This window comes from Urocitellus parryii, chromosome 5 (assembly GCF_045843805.1).
Source record: "Urocitellus parryii isolate mUroPar1 chromosome 5, mUroPar1.hap1, whole genome shotgun sequence".
NCBI classification, from domain to species: Eukaryota; Metazoa; Chordata; class Mammalia; order Rodentia; family Sciuridae; genus Urocitellus; species Urocitellus parryii.
The window spans coordinates 89,471,630-89,490,318 of record NC_135535.1 but is presented as its reverse complement, the minus strand read 5'-3'; the positions used below and the strand labels follow the sequence as shown (position 1 = coordinate 89,490,318).

The 18,689-nt window shown below is 34.4% G+C and overlaps 1 protein-coding gene across 1 annotated transcript in view; it reads right to left on the bottom strand.

Annotated features, from left to right (window-relative positions):
* Slco1a2 (solute carrier organic anion transporter family member 1A2) overlaps positions 1–18,689 on the bottom strand; it is a 56,742-nt gene that overhangs the window by 22,794 nt on the left and 15,259 nt on the right. The window contains exons 5-11 of the mRNA XM_026391951.2: positions 18,470–18,616; positions 12,233–12,331; positions 11,215–11,436; positions 8,184–8,348; positions 6,680–6,875; positions 5,270–5,435; positions 3,638–3,810 (exon numbers count right to left, since the gene is read on the bottom strand). Of these exons, the coding sequence (XP_026247736.2) occupies positions 3,638–3,810; positions 5,270–5,435; positions 6,680–6,875; positions 8,184–8,348; positions 11,215–11,436; positions 12,233–12,331; positions 18,470–18,616 (1,168 nt within the window). The remainder of the gene's footprint in view (positions 1–3,637; positions 3,811–5,269; positions 5,436–6,679; positions 6,876–8,183; positions 8,349–11,214; positions 11,437–12,232; positions 12,332–18,469; positions 18,617–18,689) is intronic.

Genomic DNA, 18,689 nt, shown 5'->3' with positions numbered 1-18,689 from the left:
TAACCAGACACCGAGCTTTATGCCTGACTCTGGGTAAAAACAGTGAATTCAGCAGATATCCTCGACCTGTTACTCACAGGCTTTCCCCTTGCCATGGGGTGCACTATGGATACGTGGGCCTATGGATGACCTTGCCTATCTTACAATTGGACAGGATGGTGTACTAGCCCAGCCTTAGTTCTGCCTCTTTTAATATGTATAATAGTGACGGGGATAACATCAAGGTACTTCACACAAGGCAGTGCTACGCTGTGCCTCCTGGTGGTTCTATCCATTAGCTATTCTTTCTCCACAAGCTGCAATGATGGTGGAAACACTCAGGTCTCAGCTTTACCCTCCCACACTGCCCAAACTGTCAGTCAGACTAAACATGCCATATCCTTGACAACTGAGGGCAACACTCAGATTTTTTAAAAAAGGTAGTTTTATAAAATAGGATGGTACTAGTTAGGCTAATGGCTGCCCAAGCTGGAGTATGTGCAGTCTTGGAGACAGAATGCTGAGGATATATACCTGGTAATGAACACAATATTGCCCATACTTTACCCCTAGTGTCTAAAAAAAATGATGCCTTGATGTCTTTCAGTTGAACCATTCTCTGTTTAACTTCCTTTCCTTTGACATGGCGCTATACCTTTTTGTGTTCTCTTAATAACCTTAGCATAATTGCTGATAGGCTCTTGCTCCTTGTACTGCTGCTGTAGGATATAGAAACAACATGCTTCCAGATCCCTGTCCTGAGGGCTTTGCAGAAGATGGGAGGCAGTAGAAGATTGTAAGGGACACTAAGGGGCTTCCAAAGCACTGAAGGGATGGAATGTTGGGGTAAACACTAATTGGTGCCTGGAAGACTTGTTCCTGGTTGTGAGATAGAAAAACTCTAAGGAATATAATTAAGGAAGAGGAGAAGGGAAACCAACCACTTTCCTTATTTCCAATCTTTAGGTAGGAATCAAAGCAGAGTGATCTTGGTTGTAAAGTAAAAGATTATGCTAATAAAAAATCTGAAGAACTCTGTCTACCCAGCAGGCATGACCTGCATTGTTTACAAGTCTGCGGTGCCAAAGGAGTAAGTAATAAATTGTCTGAATCTTCGCTTCTCAGTCCTCCAAGTTCTTTCTGTGAGATTGGTAAACAGTATGTGGGGGTTTTTGTAGCCCTGGGGTTGAAAAGTTTCCTTCATAATAAACCAGTAAATATAATAAAAATGTTTCCCTGAGTTCTATAAGCCATTATAGTAAGTCTTCTAACCTGAAGAAAGTTTATGGGAATCTCCAGCCTATCACTAGTCAGTCAAAAGGCTGAGAGCCCCAGATTTTTCCATGCTCATAAAAAATAACAGAAGTCTGAGGAACTGAGCCCTTTAACTCTTGGGATCTGATGCTAACTCTAGGTTGATATTGTCAGAACTGAAATGAACTGTAGGACACCTTGGTGGTGCCAGAAAATTGATGAGAGTCTGGTGTCAGAAGGCTTCTCTGTGAATAGAGAAACTTTTTCTCAGAATATGTATGTATATTTCATATATATATATATATATATATATATATATATATATATATATATATTTTCTACATGTGTGTATGTATCTAGGAAGCAACCCAATGACATACCACCTTTATTAAGAATCTTTTAAAATTCTACTCAAGTACATAAAAGATATTGATATTGCAGGTTCACCAATATTTCATTCCAGTTTTCTCCACCTGATCTGCAGAACCCTCATAAACCTAATCAAAACTTATACGTAAGTATAAAGATCTAAATGGCTAAATCAATTTGGGCAGAGATTAGGCACAATAAAGGTGACAATATGGGTAGGCAAGGAAGTTACCATATGATATTTTAACATTTGCAATGCTAAAGCAATTAAATCAATATGACACTAATTTAATAATAGGCAAATCTGTAAAACAGAAAATATATGAAAAATATACCCATGTTGTGAAAACTGAACTTATGATAAAGGTGGCACCACTACCAAAGAACCTGTAATTTAGGTTGTGATATTGGTAAAATTACTTCATTATATGAAGATAAATTGAATTGGGCATCTTTCTCTCTTGCACTATATATATATAAATATAGTTAAGATGATTTTAAGACTATAAGCAAAAAATAAAACTGTAAAACTTTTATCCTAAACCTGTTAGAATAAAACCTATAAGGCAATATTTTTATAAATTTAGAATTTGAAAATGCTTTTTAAATGTGACCACTCATTACCATACACCCAAACCATAAGACAAAAAAGTTGTTATGTTTTAGTGCAATTTTTAGGATTTCACTTCATAAATATAGAAAAGTTAAACAACATAGATTAGAAGATAATTATGTCATCAATTATAGGCATATCATTATATAAATTATATCATTGTTTCAATTATATCATACTGCTTATTACATTATATCAATATAATATTATAAATTATAATTTACATAGTCATCATCCAAATCAGCAAGGCAAAGAGGAAAATGGGGTACAAAAAAAGAATCAGCATCTTGAAGTAGAAATCTAAATAACTAAAAATTAGTTCAGATATGCTTAACTTCACTCACCAGGAAACCACACTAAACATCAATGAACCACCATTTTACACCAACTGGAACAGTCAACATTTGAAAGTTAGATAATTCCAAGTGTTTGGGAAGCTATAAAGTGGGGGGCAGGACACTGAAGCAGTGATGGTATGAGAACAACTCTTAAACACTAGCTGTACTTGGTGTCTTTATATATGCATGTATTTTAAGAACCACACCAAGGCATAGAGCACCACCATCTGAGTGAAATGCATAATGAAAAAGGAAAATGCATATTGTAAAAAACATATCTGTCATATGCCTATGGTGAGTGAAAGTAGGAGATGAAATTTAATACAAATGAGTAAATAAATAAAGTAAAGCAAGAGAGAAAGCTTGCTCCAGCTCATAATGATAAAACGTAATGAACTACGATTAACTTAATTCTGCTTCTGAATTTCAATGAGACAAGAAGAAAGGGGAGCAGGTGGGCAACTGTGTTCAGGATTGTTTATTAGGCATGAAGAATGCTATAACTGAAAGAGCACATGTTTAATATACCTAAGTTTGGAGCAAGGCTCTGCAATTTCCTAGTTTTAGGAAACCATTACTTGTATCTCACAGTAGCCTTGCAAAAGAATTTTGGGCATTTACCATTTATGCCCATTTTTATTAAAGAAAAATTGAGCTTAGAAAGATCAAGGGACCCTGGTAAAAAAGGGGGCTTCTAGTAGTTTTAAATTCTGCTGTCCTGTAAGCTAAACCAGATGAGGTGGCTGCTATGCAACTATTCTTTACCTATCTAAACAACCATTTCATAAGGCTAACCCTAAAATGAGCATGTATCTCATCTTGCACTATACAATGAAAGATCCACTTATTCTGAGAAATAATAAAGGAAAATAGCAAAGGATAGGGAAGGAAAGAACAAAAGATGAACATCCATATTATTAACTTTAAAATTTTGTAAGATTCAACAATGTTTAATGCAAGATCCTTAATAAATGTATATTAGAGCACAGAGTTCTTAGATATCATAAGCCTCAAATTACTTAGAAAAAAGTTACTATAATAAATTACCAGAAAGAAATCCAAATAAAGAAAATAATTATTGTACCTCAGGAGAACCATATATCCAGGTATGGCAGCTAAAGAATAAATAAAACTGCTAATTGTCGACAAGATTAGAAAGTACTGGAGCATCATGGAGCAGTCATGGCCTTTGTCACAAAGCCCAAGAACTGCAGATGAATTTCCTGATGTTCGAATGCAGCTACAATTTTTAAACACCTGTCAAAAATAATATATACTATTTAAGAATATGTTTAATAATTTTGAACACAAATCTCAATTTTTTTTATGTAGTCAGTTGGATCAAGATGGAGACTGCTGGGGCTGGGGGTGTAGCTCAATGGTAGAGCACTTGACTAACATGTATGAGACTGTACTACTCACACACACCAAGGGAAAAAAGTATGGACAATGCTTATCCCTATGTTCCCATCTCCTTTATGGTCTCTCTAAGGATTATAGCATAAAACAAAGCATAGAAGTATAGTTTCAAAATATGACATTTTAAAAATTTGTTCTAATTTGTAATACATGATAACAGAATGCATTTCAACTAATTGTACACAAATGAAACACAACTTCTCATTTCTCTGGGAATACAAGATGCAGTCACACCGTTTGTGCAATCATACATGTACATAGGGTAATTATGTTTGTCTTGCTCCACCGTCTTTCCCACCCTCTTCCCCTCCCCTCCTTCCACTCCCCTCTGCCCAATCTGCCAATTTCAAAAAACCAAATGCTAAATGTTTTCTCTGATATGTGAATGCTGATCCATAATGGGGAAGGGGGAGGGAAGAATAAAATAAATGGTATTTTATGTAAATACATGAAGTAAATCTGCAATAGCTCAGCTATTCTAAATTCACACTTTTAAAAAAACAAACACTTACCTGCCACAATACAAAGTATGAACAACAAAATTTGTTTGATTGTTCAAATGTCTACACATAAACAAAGCTGTGTCCTCCCAAAATATGGTTTATTTTAAAAACAGACTAAAGTCATCACTTTTGAATTATTATGTTTCCCGATCTCATTAATAATAAAATTTGTATTTTACTTTGGTCACCAGCCAACCTTATAAGGTTGAACATTCTTGAGGCAAGAAGACATGCCTAACTCTATCTATCTTGTTTTAAAAAAAAAAAACTGTTTTCATGTGAAAAACACAAAAAGCACTTACATAAATATACACAGAAAACAGAAGAAAAAACACAGCAGTTTGAAAACAAAATTGAGAACAAAATTGCCAACTTCTTTCTCAATGATAAATTGTTTTCTGTCCAGTATATTTTTAACCCAAATTATTTTAATAATAATCTAAACTGGCTTAAAATTACAGATAAGTACTCAGACACTGTGAAGGCATTACATAGATCTGAGATGTGAAAAGGTAACAAAGTGTGCATATAGAAGGTAATTTAAGTTATACAAATAAAAAAAAATCTGGCTTTAAGAAAAGACTAAATTTGTTTTTAGCAGATATAGGTCCAGTTCAAAGTTAGAAAATGCTAATACAATACACAGAAGTTCTGTCAAAAAGCCAGTAGGATGTATTACCATGTTCAATCCAGTTCCAAAGGATGTCTCACAACCAGCAAGACACGCTGACATATATGATAAATCATTGTCAATACATAGAAGTTCTGTCAAAAAGGCCAGTAAGATATGTTACCATGTTCAATCCAGTTCCAGAGGATGTCTCACAACCAGCTAGACAAGCTGACATATATGATAAATCATTGTCGCCACATACAGGATCCCATGTTTTAGTTGGACAGTTGCAAACTCTATTGCAGTCATCAAGGACTTTATTTCCCACATATAAATCTTGTTGGATTCTGAAATGATTTAAAATAATACCATGGATACTGAAACACTATTCAAGATTTGTTTTTTCTTCTTTCTATCTTAATCCCCAATTATGTTTCCTTCCCTCCATCAAAATAGAAAAAGAAATCTTCTATCAATGTGTGAATTGCCTACTATAGTTCTGGTGTAAAAGATAACCACGTGCAGTGTTACAAAGCCACTTTTTCAATGATTTATTTTAGAAAAATACAATCCATAAACAAGCACTAAGTGCCTACCATGTGGGATGCATTTAATTTTTTTTTTTTAGTTATAGATGGACACAATGACTTTATTTATTTTTATGTGGTGCTGATGATCAAACCCAGTACCTCATCTGTGCTAAGAAAGTGCCCTAGCACTGAGCCACAACCCCAGGCCCATGGGACACAATTTTCTGGATATTATTAGAACTAAAACATGAAGATGACCTAATCTCTAAGGTTGATCCATGTGGGAGAAAATAATGAGAGAGCTAACTTGAAGATCAAAACCTGCTTTTTCCATTTATAATGCATTTACTTCAGAAACAAAGTCACGTGAGTAAAAAAAAAATCATTCTTCTAGTTTAGTACCCAGTACTTATAATTGTGATCATGCACTAACTAATATAAGAGTCTAGAGAACGAATTCAAATCCTGTGACTAAACCAAAGTGTGGCCTTCCACACGTACTCTCTGGAAATCAGCATAATTGGAGATGCAGACAATCTTTAAGATTCTTTGCAATTTTAAAACCCACATTTCTATACTGATATGGTTGAAGAGGTTTTTTGAACTTCTCTAATCTTCCATTTCTTCATCTATAAAATGGAAATAATAATGCTTATGTTAAGCGGAGCTTGCAAGATTCAAATCAGATAATATATGCATAATATTTACAGGGTTATAAAATATATAGATAACAAATCCTAATATAATCTATAGGTAGCTTCCTTTATGTACATTTTAATGTCCACTAGTATATCACAAAGACTACCAACTATACACATACACACACAATCATAAACTCATTCACCCTGTGATGTTCACTACTTTTTTAATAAACCTAGAGTTTGAATGGATTGGTAAAGGAAAGATGCAGGATTGATAGGTAAAGGAAAGATGCAGGATGACCATGTATCACTGCCATTAACTCCTAAAAAAAATTATTTGGCTTTGTACAACCACTAGAGAAAATATGCGACTAACAGTCTGTTGAAAGAATATCACATTTACTAGAAAAAAAAACATACCCTGCATAAGAGGTAGTTATGCCAGCAACTGGAGAATTATCACAAGTCGCAAGAAAACATAAAAAATAGAGAAGGTACTCAATTACAGATAACCAACATCCTATGTGGGCAGCTTGTTTAACGGTAATCTTGAACTTCTTCATAATTAAACCACCAGCAATATATCCAATGCATATTGGAGGTAAGTTATAAATACCTATAAATGCAAGTAAAATGTTATTTACAAATTAACAACAACAAAGAACAAATATGTTATCATTTTTGCCTAATATGTTTTACATAAGAAAGTATTTAGGTTGAAGTAGTGGTGATTTTAACCCTACTCAGTTACACTTCATGTACAGGGAGATTTCAAAGTGACTCATAATGTCAAGTATATTTTTTAAAATTATTATTATCATTCATTTAATTATTCACAATAGGTTTTCAATTTCTTATAGTCAGGTATCGTGATCAATGCCTCTTTTATTAGGATATACATAGGAGTAGCAAGTCCAAGTTGACCAGTAATTTATTATATCACTCTCTAGTGTGTGGGATGGGAATATATACATATATAAGTATCATATATACATATATATATATATATATATATATATATATATATATATAGTAGTTCAGTTATTTACTCCCACTTTGATTATTAAGAATTTGACTCTTCCTGAGTTCAATCCCTGGAACAACAACAAAACAAAACAAAAAAAAAAAAAGAATTTGACTCAGTTCAAGGTACTTTGGAAAGTCATTCTGCTGAAGCTGTGGCTGTTGTGTGTGGCTATATTTCATATTTTGCTGTGGTAACCAGCATTCTTCTTTCCCAGCTCTTTGTCCCCTTCTCCAATACAACAAAAGGAAAAAGCAAAAGGGAAAGACAGCCCTAGGCTGCTTTGTATAATATCTGCATCACTGAATCATATTCTTGGATGAACTTGTTAAAACTCAAGGCATTTAGGCACATATAGCCTGGGATAGTAATTTTTTAGAAGAATAAAAAGATCTCAGGAAAAAAAACCCAGGCAAGGTAGAATCATTGGGGTTAGGGTAGTTACAGGAAAGGCAGAAAGTATATAGACACAGAAATATCTAAAACCATCAGGCGACCAAGGAACTACATTAGGAGAATATGGAATCCAAGAATTTAAGCCAAAAGAGTAAAACATAAGAGTAAAACACAGAATCCTAATGAGTTAACTCTAATCCTTTATAAATTAATGAACTGCCTATCTGAAAATTCACTAATGTTTGCATTTCCCAAGATTTCCATAAACATTATGAATTTCTATTCTGACTGGAGAGAGAGCAGAAGAGAGAAAAAAGACAATTTCTGACCTCTTCCCCTTCATACACTTCCTTAATTTTCCTAGAGAGTGGAAAGAGAAAATTTAGCAGAGACAGGAATATCCTAAAAGACTTCAATTTAGGAGTTTCCTAATCCCTTTGTCACATTGTTCACCATTTCATGGGGGGGAAAGCACGCCAATAACTCAGAGAGAAACAAACATACCAATGAGAAAGATTGCATCAGAAGTTGATTTTCCATATTGTTGTTCCAGATATTTAGGCATAAAGGAGAACATGCTAGCAAATGCATTGAACTGTAACACACTTATAAGTATGAAAAGCATGTAAATTGGATTGCAGGAGAGACTTTTCATGAATGGTAAAAAATCTGAAATGAAAGAATGATAGTGTCAGATCAACTTGGCTTTGCATTTTGTGGCAGGTGTTTTCCTGAAATATCAACCTCCCTCCCCGATTATACTTTGTAATGCACATATATCTGTTCATTTTTTTTACTACTTGTAAGCTGAAGATATATAAGCTGAGTGGCTTCTGGAAATCAGTGATACACCTGACTGGGTAGAATTAGAACACAATAGTTTTACCTTCCCTAAGTCATTATTTAAGCAAATTTTTTTAAAAGAGAGAGAGAGAGAATTTTTTAATATTTATTTTTTAGTTCTTGGCAGACACAATATCTTTGTTTATATGTGGTGCTGAGGATAGAACCCCAAGCCGCACGCACACCAGGCGAGCGCGATACTGCTTGAGCCACATCCCTAGCCCAATTTAAGCAAAATCTTAAAGAGACAAATATAGGGGCTGGGTTTGTGACTCAGTGGTGGAGCACTTGCCTCAAATGTGTGAGGAACTGGGTTCAATTCTCAGCACCACATATAAATAAATGAATAAAATAAAGGTCCATAAATACTAAAACAAAAAATTTTAAAAAGAGACAAATACAGCATCTGGGTCCACACCATTTCTTTTTTATCCTTTTCTTTTTTCTTCTATTAATATCCTCTCTTCTCTAGAGATTTCCTAGAATGGAAGATGCTTTTACTCCACAATCTGGAAGGAAATCACTTTGATAAAGAAGTATGTATTAAAATATAGAAACCATCACTCCCTGAATATTTAAAATGAAGACATGGGAATTAATGGGATAAAAGTTTGTTTAAGTACCAGAAATTTTTCTGCTTCTTCAGAACAACAATTTCAATGGTTGTTTCAACAGTTCACAATGGAATGTATATTAGAACTACCTGGAGATATTTGTTAAACCATATGCAGGCTCTGTTCACATAGATTTTGATTCATTTGGTACATAATAAGGATAATATAAATGATTTAACCAAAATTTTTTTTCTGCTTTAATTTGTGGCCTGTCTATGGTAAATGGGTTGAGTCACATTGCAGCTATTTTGGCTCAAATTCTAATTTCTTTTCACTTTTTCTATCTTCACGTTCTCTGTCTCAATTTCCTTGTTTTGTACTGTCCCAGTTTACTTCATATTAACTGCCAATAAACCATTTGGTAGAAGAGGAAGCACAGCTTAATGCAAAGAAATAAATCCAACTTGTAGAATTCCTGCTTAAGAATAAGGTCCATGAAGGTCCATGCAGAGGAGGGAGATGTGGTCAAAACTCTTTGGGGCTTTTTCTTTTTTTTTTTCTTTTTTGGGGATTGAACTCAGGGTACATGACCACTGAGCCAAATTCTCAGCCCTATTTTTGTATTTTATTTGGAGACAGGGTTTCACTGAGTTACTTAGCACCTTACTGTTGCTGAAGCTGGCTTTGAACTCGTGATTCTCCTGTCTCACCCTCTGAGCCTCTGGTATTACAGGTGTGTGTCACTCGGCTCTTTGGGCTTTTTAAGTCACCCATTTTTAGTGACATCCCTGTCCTAATAGAAGAGTCTTGATAGTTCAAACCTATTTAACATATTTTATCCTACTCTAAGCTCTTCCCTAGTTTTGAAAGTTGATCTTGCAAACCACAAAAAATATTCTGTGTTAATATTCTCTATCAGTCTGTATTAGCCCTTTTAGAAGAATTGTTATTATAATCATGATTCTTAAAATTTTCAAGATTATAAACCAATTCTAATCTTCCAATAAGTATTAAATAGCGTTTAATTGTGCTGCAAGTGAATTTGTGATTGTTAATAAAAATTAATGTGTAAATTGGTATAAGAGCTTGTGAATTATGGTAAAATAACAACATCAACAATGAAAATATTAGTACTAATAGGAATAAAATAGGAACATGTACCAGAATTCCTTTCACCTGTACACAATAACTCTATAATAAAAGTAATGCTATTATTGCCATTTTACAGATAATGAAACAGCCCCCCCCCATCACCACCCATCTTCCAAATAAATACTCTTTAAGAATTCTAATGCCCAGGCTACATTCCCTAAGAATTAACTCAAACTTCCTGAGAATACTGCACTACTTTCAAGCATCAGTAAATTCTAAAACTCGTAAGTGATTCCAATGTATGCCATGTTTGGGATACAAATACTATATACTAAAATTATCTACACTGAGTTTCCCACCGAAACATCTTCTTGAACTTTGATTAAAGATCTATATAAAAAATACTACATGAATTATGCTCTTGCATTCACTGAAATTCAGTATGTTGCTCAATGTTACTTGTATCATACATCATATGATGATATTTTTTCTACACTTTTATACTTTGTTATTGAGGGAACAATTTCTCTTTAAAAATTATCATTCACCCCTTTATCAAATATAAAGAATCATATTATCTATAATGTTTCCTTTTTCTGCCTTAAACTCCAGGAAGCTCACAGCTAAGCTAAAATTTTGGTTATAGAACTATACTACCTATTATGATTAGTGTATATTTTTTCCTACTATTGTTCTTAGTTTTAATTTCTACTTGTTCATTTTTTAATTAGACTTATGTTCTCTATAGAACAGATTGTTTTAAAGCAGATAGGACCAAATATATTTGCTTATTTGGAATTCCAAGAATGATTTCAATTTTTATATAAAGACTGAGATAAAACAGCTTTCAAATTACATGATTGGTTTTCAAAGATTAGCACAGGAAGAATCAGAGTAGTTAGATATTATTGACTTGTGACCAGTAATAACAAAATATCTTAATAGCATACATCTGCAACATAATATATTATAGTGCTAAGCTAAAATACAGATACACCTATATAAAATGAAAGGTAAATTATGGTGTTTAAAATGTTTATATTTGCCTTTAGTGATTCCATTCTTTTCCTTCTTGACCTCTCCTCTCTGTATTTCTTCTTTGTCATTTTTAATGATGTCAGCATTACCCTCTAGTCCCTCCTTTGGAAGCGTTTTGGGCAAAAAGAAAAAAGGAATGGCAGTGAGGACATTCACTCCTGCACAGATCAAAAAGCCAAACCACCATGCACCAACCCAACGAGTATCAGTGGGAGTTATGGTCAGAGCATCTGTAAAGAAAAGTATATATTTATATTAGCTTATGTCATACCTCTTGTATAAAATACATAAAATTATTAAAATTATAATTCTCAGGTTCATTGAAATAGAAAATTTTCATACAATTCAGACATTTATAAACTTATCTAAGGTTGATCAATGGGTATTAAGTTAAAGTTAGGAGCAAGAAGTCTTGGTGAGCTATTGCACAGTAAGGTGACTATAAATAACAATTGTACTATACATTTTGAAAAGTTACAAGAAAGGATTTTGAAAGTTTTCCTTTTAAAGAAAAGAGAAATAGATATTATACAATATATACATATATCAAAACATCACATGGAATCCCATTAGTATGTATAATTTTTGTTTTACGTATCAGGTAAAATTAATTTAAAAAGATTTGTCTGACAATGTGTACTGCTATTATATAAATAATAAAGCAATAAATTGGCCTTGATTATCTATCATATCACATAAAGAATTTATAACTAGGTACTTAATAAATAACTGAAAGGTCTATTTCAGTATCCACAAGTAATCCCTTGAGTACAAAAAAGTAAAACTTATGTTCTTAAATCTTTTGAAACCAAAATATGGCTGCAATACGACAGAAAGAGTAATGGACTTTGAATCAGAAGATCAGCATTTTATCTTCCTCTACTATTTACTCCACTTTGGTTGGCTGATATAAACTTGAAATAATCTATCTTTGAGAGGGTCAAATAGGACAACAATTACATGCAATTACATTCATAAGATACTTTGCATGCTCTGACACTGTTTAAATAGATTTTATTGAATTACCTGTGTTTACAGATCCAGTGTCTACATAAATGTTTGCACAGAATGACGCTAACAAAAGTCCAATCAAAGGACCAATGATAGCTCCTGTTTCTATAAACCCTAAAAAAAACCAAAAATACAAAGTTATAGTATAGTTATATACTCACATAGAGTCTGGTTCTATGAAAAGACTGAAGTTTTCATTTTTTAAAAACAAATTTTAAATTTTTATTTATTTTATTTATTTTTTAATTTTTGAGAGGGGTTGTGCTAGTTGTTGAATGTAGGGATTTACTCATGCTAGGCAAGTGCTTTTTTGCTTAGGTACATCCTAGTTATTTTAGATATTTTCGACTGAGATATTCAGCTTATAAGAAAAATAAACCTGGGGTGTTTATAAAATAACACTGATTTTGTAAATGTTGAAAAACAAGCTGCTATTTTTTGAATCTGCGATGTCCTCTAAAGCTTCATAGGTTAGAGGCTTAGTCCCAAGTTTGGCACGATTAGGAGTTGGTACAACTTTTAAGATGTGAGGATTATTGGAAAGTCTTCAGGTCATTTGAGCCATGCCCTAAAAGGGGTGATGAGACTCCAGTCTCTTCCTCTTTCTCTCTCACTTCCTGGCCATGAAGTAAGCAGTTTCATACACATGCTTCTGCATCATGTGTTGCCTCACTACAGGCCCCAAAACAACAAGGCCAATCAATCATGAACTGAAACCTGAAACTGAGAGCCAAAATAATCATTTTTTTCTTTATAAATTGATAGTATGGTTTAGATATGAGGTGCTCCCCAAAAGTTCATGTGTGAGATAATACAAGAATTTTCAGAGGCAAATGACTTGATTATAAGAGGTGTGACCTAATCAGTAGATTAACCTACTGATGGATTAACTGGGTGGTAATGTAGGAAGGTAGGGTATGGTTGGAGAAGTAGATTACTGAGGGTGAGCAGAGCTCTCTGTGCTTCCTCATTTCCATGTTCTGAGCTGCCTTCCTCTTCCATACCTTTCAGCCATAATGTTCTGCCTGACATTGGGCCCAGAGCAATGGTGATGGCCATCTGTGGAGTGAAACTGTGAATTAAAATAAACTTCTGCTCCTCAAATTTTTTTTGTCACAGTGACAAAAGAAAAAAAAAAAAAAACCTGACTAAAAACACTGATTATTTCAGGTACTTGTTAAAGTAACAGAAAGTTGACTAACATAGAAGCCTTATAATTTAAAGCCATTTTCTCAATACTTCCAAATTCTCTTTTATGCTGAGTAAAAGCTTTGCTCTAACAGCACAGGCACACAGGCATTCTATTGAAAAATCCATGATAAAGAACAAAATATTTTTGATGCTTACATAGCCATATTTTTAAAGAAATTCTAAAACAATATGTAAAATGAATTTTTATACATATTCCTCAGAAAAACATCACTCCAAATTTTCAATTTAAAATTCCTTGAAAATAATATGCCCTCATTATTATGGTACATCTCATTGATTTTATCACAGTCTCCTTTCTTATCCTTCACATTCTTATTTTCCACTTTCATCAGTCTCTTATATCCTCACTTGGCTTCTTAATAATTGAAAATTCATCAGCAGCCACCTTCTGATTTATCTACAATTCAGAATGTATGTTGATCCCTTTCTGATCACTGAAAATCCAGGCAGGAGCTTCTTCTGCCTACTTCAAATTTTGTCTCTGCATTTTGTCTGCCTTCTCCACAGTCTCAGCGCTGAAGCTCATCTACCCCATGTAGTCCTGACTTGTCTGGTACCAACCCCTTTTATATTATCTGTGGTCTTTATCTGCCTACCACTCCCTGTTCTATGCTACTTCATATCCCCCCACCCAATGATTGCTACACTATCTCAAAAGCACTCTGCTTTATTTCCTTTCCCTGTATTCCATCTCCATTTCCTCACCTCCTTCTCACTTGCTCAAATCTCTTCACATTATACTCAAAAGTATAGGTAATAACTCTTTGTCACTAATCCAGTGCCTATCTTGGTCTTCATCCTGCTAACTCTGTCATTTGACATTGCTGACTAACTCTTGTCATTTTTCTCCTAGACCCTTCACAAAACTGTACATTCATTGCTTTATTTTTCCCCCTATAACTACTTTGTCTTTGATTTTTCTTCCTCTTATTCTACCTACTAAGTAATTTCCAGTATTTTACCCGAGAACCTCTCATTATACAAATGAACTTCCAATGACAACCTCATTTTTCCCTTCTAATTTCACTTATTATCTCTATGAAGATGATTCTCATGCTGTATACCTAACTTTCATATTCTCTCCTAAACTCCAGAGCCATCCATGGAACTATTTTATTGATGTCTAGGTATTAGATTTATAATTATTTCATTGTGCATACACACATGCAGATATATAACATTGATATAATTATGTAGTTATTTATTTATTAAACTCGTTGTGGATATGTATCTTATTCATCTTAATATGTAGATAAATGATCATAGTTTTACATATTATGTACCTATTATGGTTTAGATGTGAGGTGTTCCCTAAAAGCTCATATGTGAGAGAGTACAAAATGTTCAGAGGCCAAATGATTAGATTATGTAATCTTTGACCTAATCAATGGGTTATTCCACTGAAGTGGATTAACTGGGTGGTAACTATATGCAGAAATATATGACTGGAGGAAGTAAGTCACCAGGGGTATGACTTTGAGGTTTATATTTTGTCCCCAGTAAACATCGCTTGCCCGCTCTCTTTTTTCTTTTTTTTTTCTTTTTTTCCTCCTCTTCCTCTTCCTCCCTATTCCTCCTCCCCCTCTTCCTCCTTCTTCTTATTCTTGGTTGCCATGTCCTGAGCTGCTTCCCCCTATAATATCCTTCTGCCATGATGTTCTGCTTCACCTTAGGCCCAGAGCTATACAGCCAGCCAACAGTGGACTGAACCTCTGAAACCACGAGCCAAAATAAACTTTTCTTCCTTTAAATTGTTCTTGTTAGGTATTTTGATCATAGCAATGAAAAGCAAACTAAAACAGAAATTCATACCAAGGAGGAAGGTCACTGATGTTACTAACCTAAGCTGGTGGTTCAAAAGCCTTATGGAGTTTGTGAGAAGAATTTTGAGAAATTTGGAGATGCAAAGTATAAAAGATTTAGAATGTTGTAGGCAGAGCTTAACTGGTGATTCTAATTGGAGCACGAAAGACCAAAATGCTAATAGGACTGCGGATAGTAAAGACTGGGATCTTAAGGTTTTCAGAGGAGAAAGAAGACTAAACTGGAAATTGGACTAGAGGCTACTTATGTGGCAAAATTGTCATCTACATTTTGTCTATGTCCTGGGACATCCTGTAAGGATCGATTTAAAGATGATAAACTAATTAATTTGTTGGAGGAAATTTCAAGACAGCAAAAAATTCAGGGGGCAGTATGGCTATTGCTGGCAGCTTTTAGCTAAATTTACTGTGTTAATCAGGAGCAGAAAGCAGAGTAGAAAGATTTGAAAAACTTGCAGTTTGGCCACAAAAGTGTGAATAAAACTGAAGCCAAGGAAGTTGTGATTGTTAAGACATTACATCCACTAAAGAGATGCCAAGTACCTTACCCATAAACAATAGCTTGAATGCATCTCAGAAATGGATAAGACAATGCCTTTCACAGGCTCAAAGATCTCCTTTGAAAAGAGATCCTGGGGGCATCTTGCTTGCACAGTGGGGCCTAGTAAGTTGTTTCACTGTGCTCAGTCATCCAAACACTCAGAGGCTGCTGAAGCCATCATCCCAAGAGGTTTGGCTACTGCTCAAGATGGTGGCAGACCTTGGCATCAACCACATGGTCCTAGTTCTGCAGGAATGAGATGCTATAGTTATGATGACAGGGAGGTTTCCACTGAGATTTCATATGAAGGCTAGGAAGAATGTAGCAGATTCAGAGTCCCTGTGGGCTGTCCCTGAAAGGGTGATGCAGGAAGATGTAAGAAGGAAGCCAAAGCTACAAAGAAGACTCCTCTGAGATCAAGAGATGCCAGTAACATGGAATATCTGTCAAGGAAGCTGCAAGAACCTACAGAGATAACCTAAGAGAGAGGCCATGTGGACTGCAACCAGTAAGGCCACAAGGGAAGAATTATACATGCCCTTTGAAAGTAACATCACGATCTCATGTTCCCAAGATGCTAGATGTGGAACTACAGGACTCGTTTGCTCAGCTGGATTTTGATTTGTTTTGGTCCCATCTCTTCTTTCTATGCCTCCATGTCTCTATTGTGAAATGAAAATGTTTACTCTGTGCCATTGAATATTGGTACAATTTACTTTTGATCTTGGCTCAAAATCAAGAGCTTGCTAAAGTCTCAAATGAGATTCTTGAACTTGGACTTTCGGTAATGCTGTACCTGTTAAGACTATGGAAATGAACTTATGTATTTTTTATATACATAGTTATGTAAATGAACTAAATGTATTTTTTACTGTGAGATGGACATGAGATCTTAGGGGGAGCAGAGGAGGAATGTTATGGTTTAGATGTGAAGTGTGCCCCCAAAGCTCACATGTGAGATAGTGCAAGAATGGTCAGAAAATCCACTCATATGGATTAACTTGGTAGTAAATGTATGTAGATGGGGTGTAGCTGGAGGGAGTAGGTTACTGGAAGTTTAACTTTTGGGTTTATATTTTGTCCCTGGTGAGCATAGCACGTGCTTGTGCTCCACCTTCCCATCTCTCTATCTTTCTCTCCCTCTCTCCCTCTCTTTCTCTTTCCTCATTGCCAGGTCCTGAGCTCCTCTCCTCTGCCATGCCCCTCTGTCATGATTTTCAGCCTCACCTTGGGCCCAGAGCTATGTATGGAGTTGGATGAACATAGACTGAACCTGTAGAACTGTGAGTCAAAATGAACTTTCCTCCTCTAAGTTGTTCCTGTCAGGTCTTTTGGTCACAGTGATGCAAAAGCAACTAAACCAGTACCAAAATATTTTATGAATATTAAAATACATAATATAACAAGCTGTTTGCTAATTTATTTTAGAAATGTGTGTGCAATCTTTCAATAGAAGTATGTGAAGGAATTTAAAAGGACTGAAAAGAAAAATAATGCAAGAGATTATTGTAAAGTTAGTGAACCTCCAAAAAGTTCCAAAAGTTATTTGGGGTAATGATTCAATAGTTTTAAAAATTTTAATCCATCTTGATTATGTATAGGTCTGTTCTTATTTTCTCTCACTCGCTTAAAGTTATTAAGTTCATAAAAAGATAAATCTACATTAATAAGAAAATAACCCTATAGACAAAGTTTTGATTTTTTCAACTAGATAGAATAGCTAAGGAATATAAGCAAGTTATTTATAACAAATTAATATTAGAAGATTAGGAGATAATATAAGAAAGTGGCTCTTGGGTTGACTATTATACCAGATAATACATGGATATAAAAAGGTAATTATGAAGATTGCTTTTGTGAAAAAAAATATGAATAATCACCTAGGACATGGAGACTGTGATGAAGAGACATTATCAAGGAAACTAAATATACATAGAGCATCAGGGTTGTGATTGATAAGTAAGAGTTCAGAGTTAGCAAACAAGAAGCCAGCAGGAGTCATGAAGGTGGTAAAGAAGACTTGATTAAAACAATGTTTCAGAAAGATTACACTGCAAAAACATTTATAAGAAATCAATAAAAGAGCATATAGAAATAAGTGACCAACAAAGAAGTTATAATAAATTATGAAGCAATGAGAACTGAACAAAAACAGAAATAGAAAAAGTAGTGAGAAAGATCTTGAATCTTCTTAGATCTTAGAATCTTCTTAGAAAGAATGCAGTGTCAGGGAAATAGAGCATTCAGAGGACTTGAGGGACACTAGATTAGTAGTCTTTTTAATAGTAGAAAGCATATTTTTGCAGCTAGGCAAACTTGTATACATGTGTAATCCCAATGACTCAGGAGGGTGAGGCAGGAGGATTGCAAGTTCAAGGCTATCCTGGGCAATTTAGAAAAACCCTTTCTCAAATTAAAAAATTAAAAAGGACAGGGGATGTAACTCAGTGCTATGGTGTCCCTGGGTTCAATCCCTAGTACCTTAAAAAAAAGAAAAGGCAGATTTTACAAAGTGGCTTATAATTGATGGCCACATTCAAAAACCTTATGACTAACTATGCCAAGGGACTCTGCTCATCATTCTGGAAATCACTAAGATTCTCTATAGACAATTAATTTTTAACCTAAGGGAACTTACTGTCTTGAATAGGAGTTAAGGCAGATTTTTAAACTTACCAATATACAAAGGAGAGTTTTCAGATTTGGCAAAATCTTCTATATAGGAAATACCCAAAGGCATGATGGGGGTTTCACCCATTCCACGTATAATATTTCCTACCAGTACATATACCCACATTAATGACTTAACTTCCTTCACACACTCTGCATTAAAATGAACAAATAAAAAATTGCATTAGTGCTTGCATAGTGTTAGTTAGTGACAATTAATTCAAAG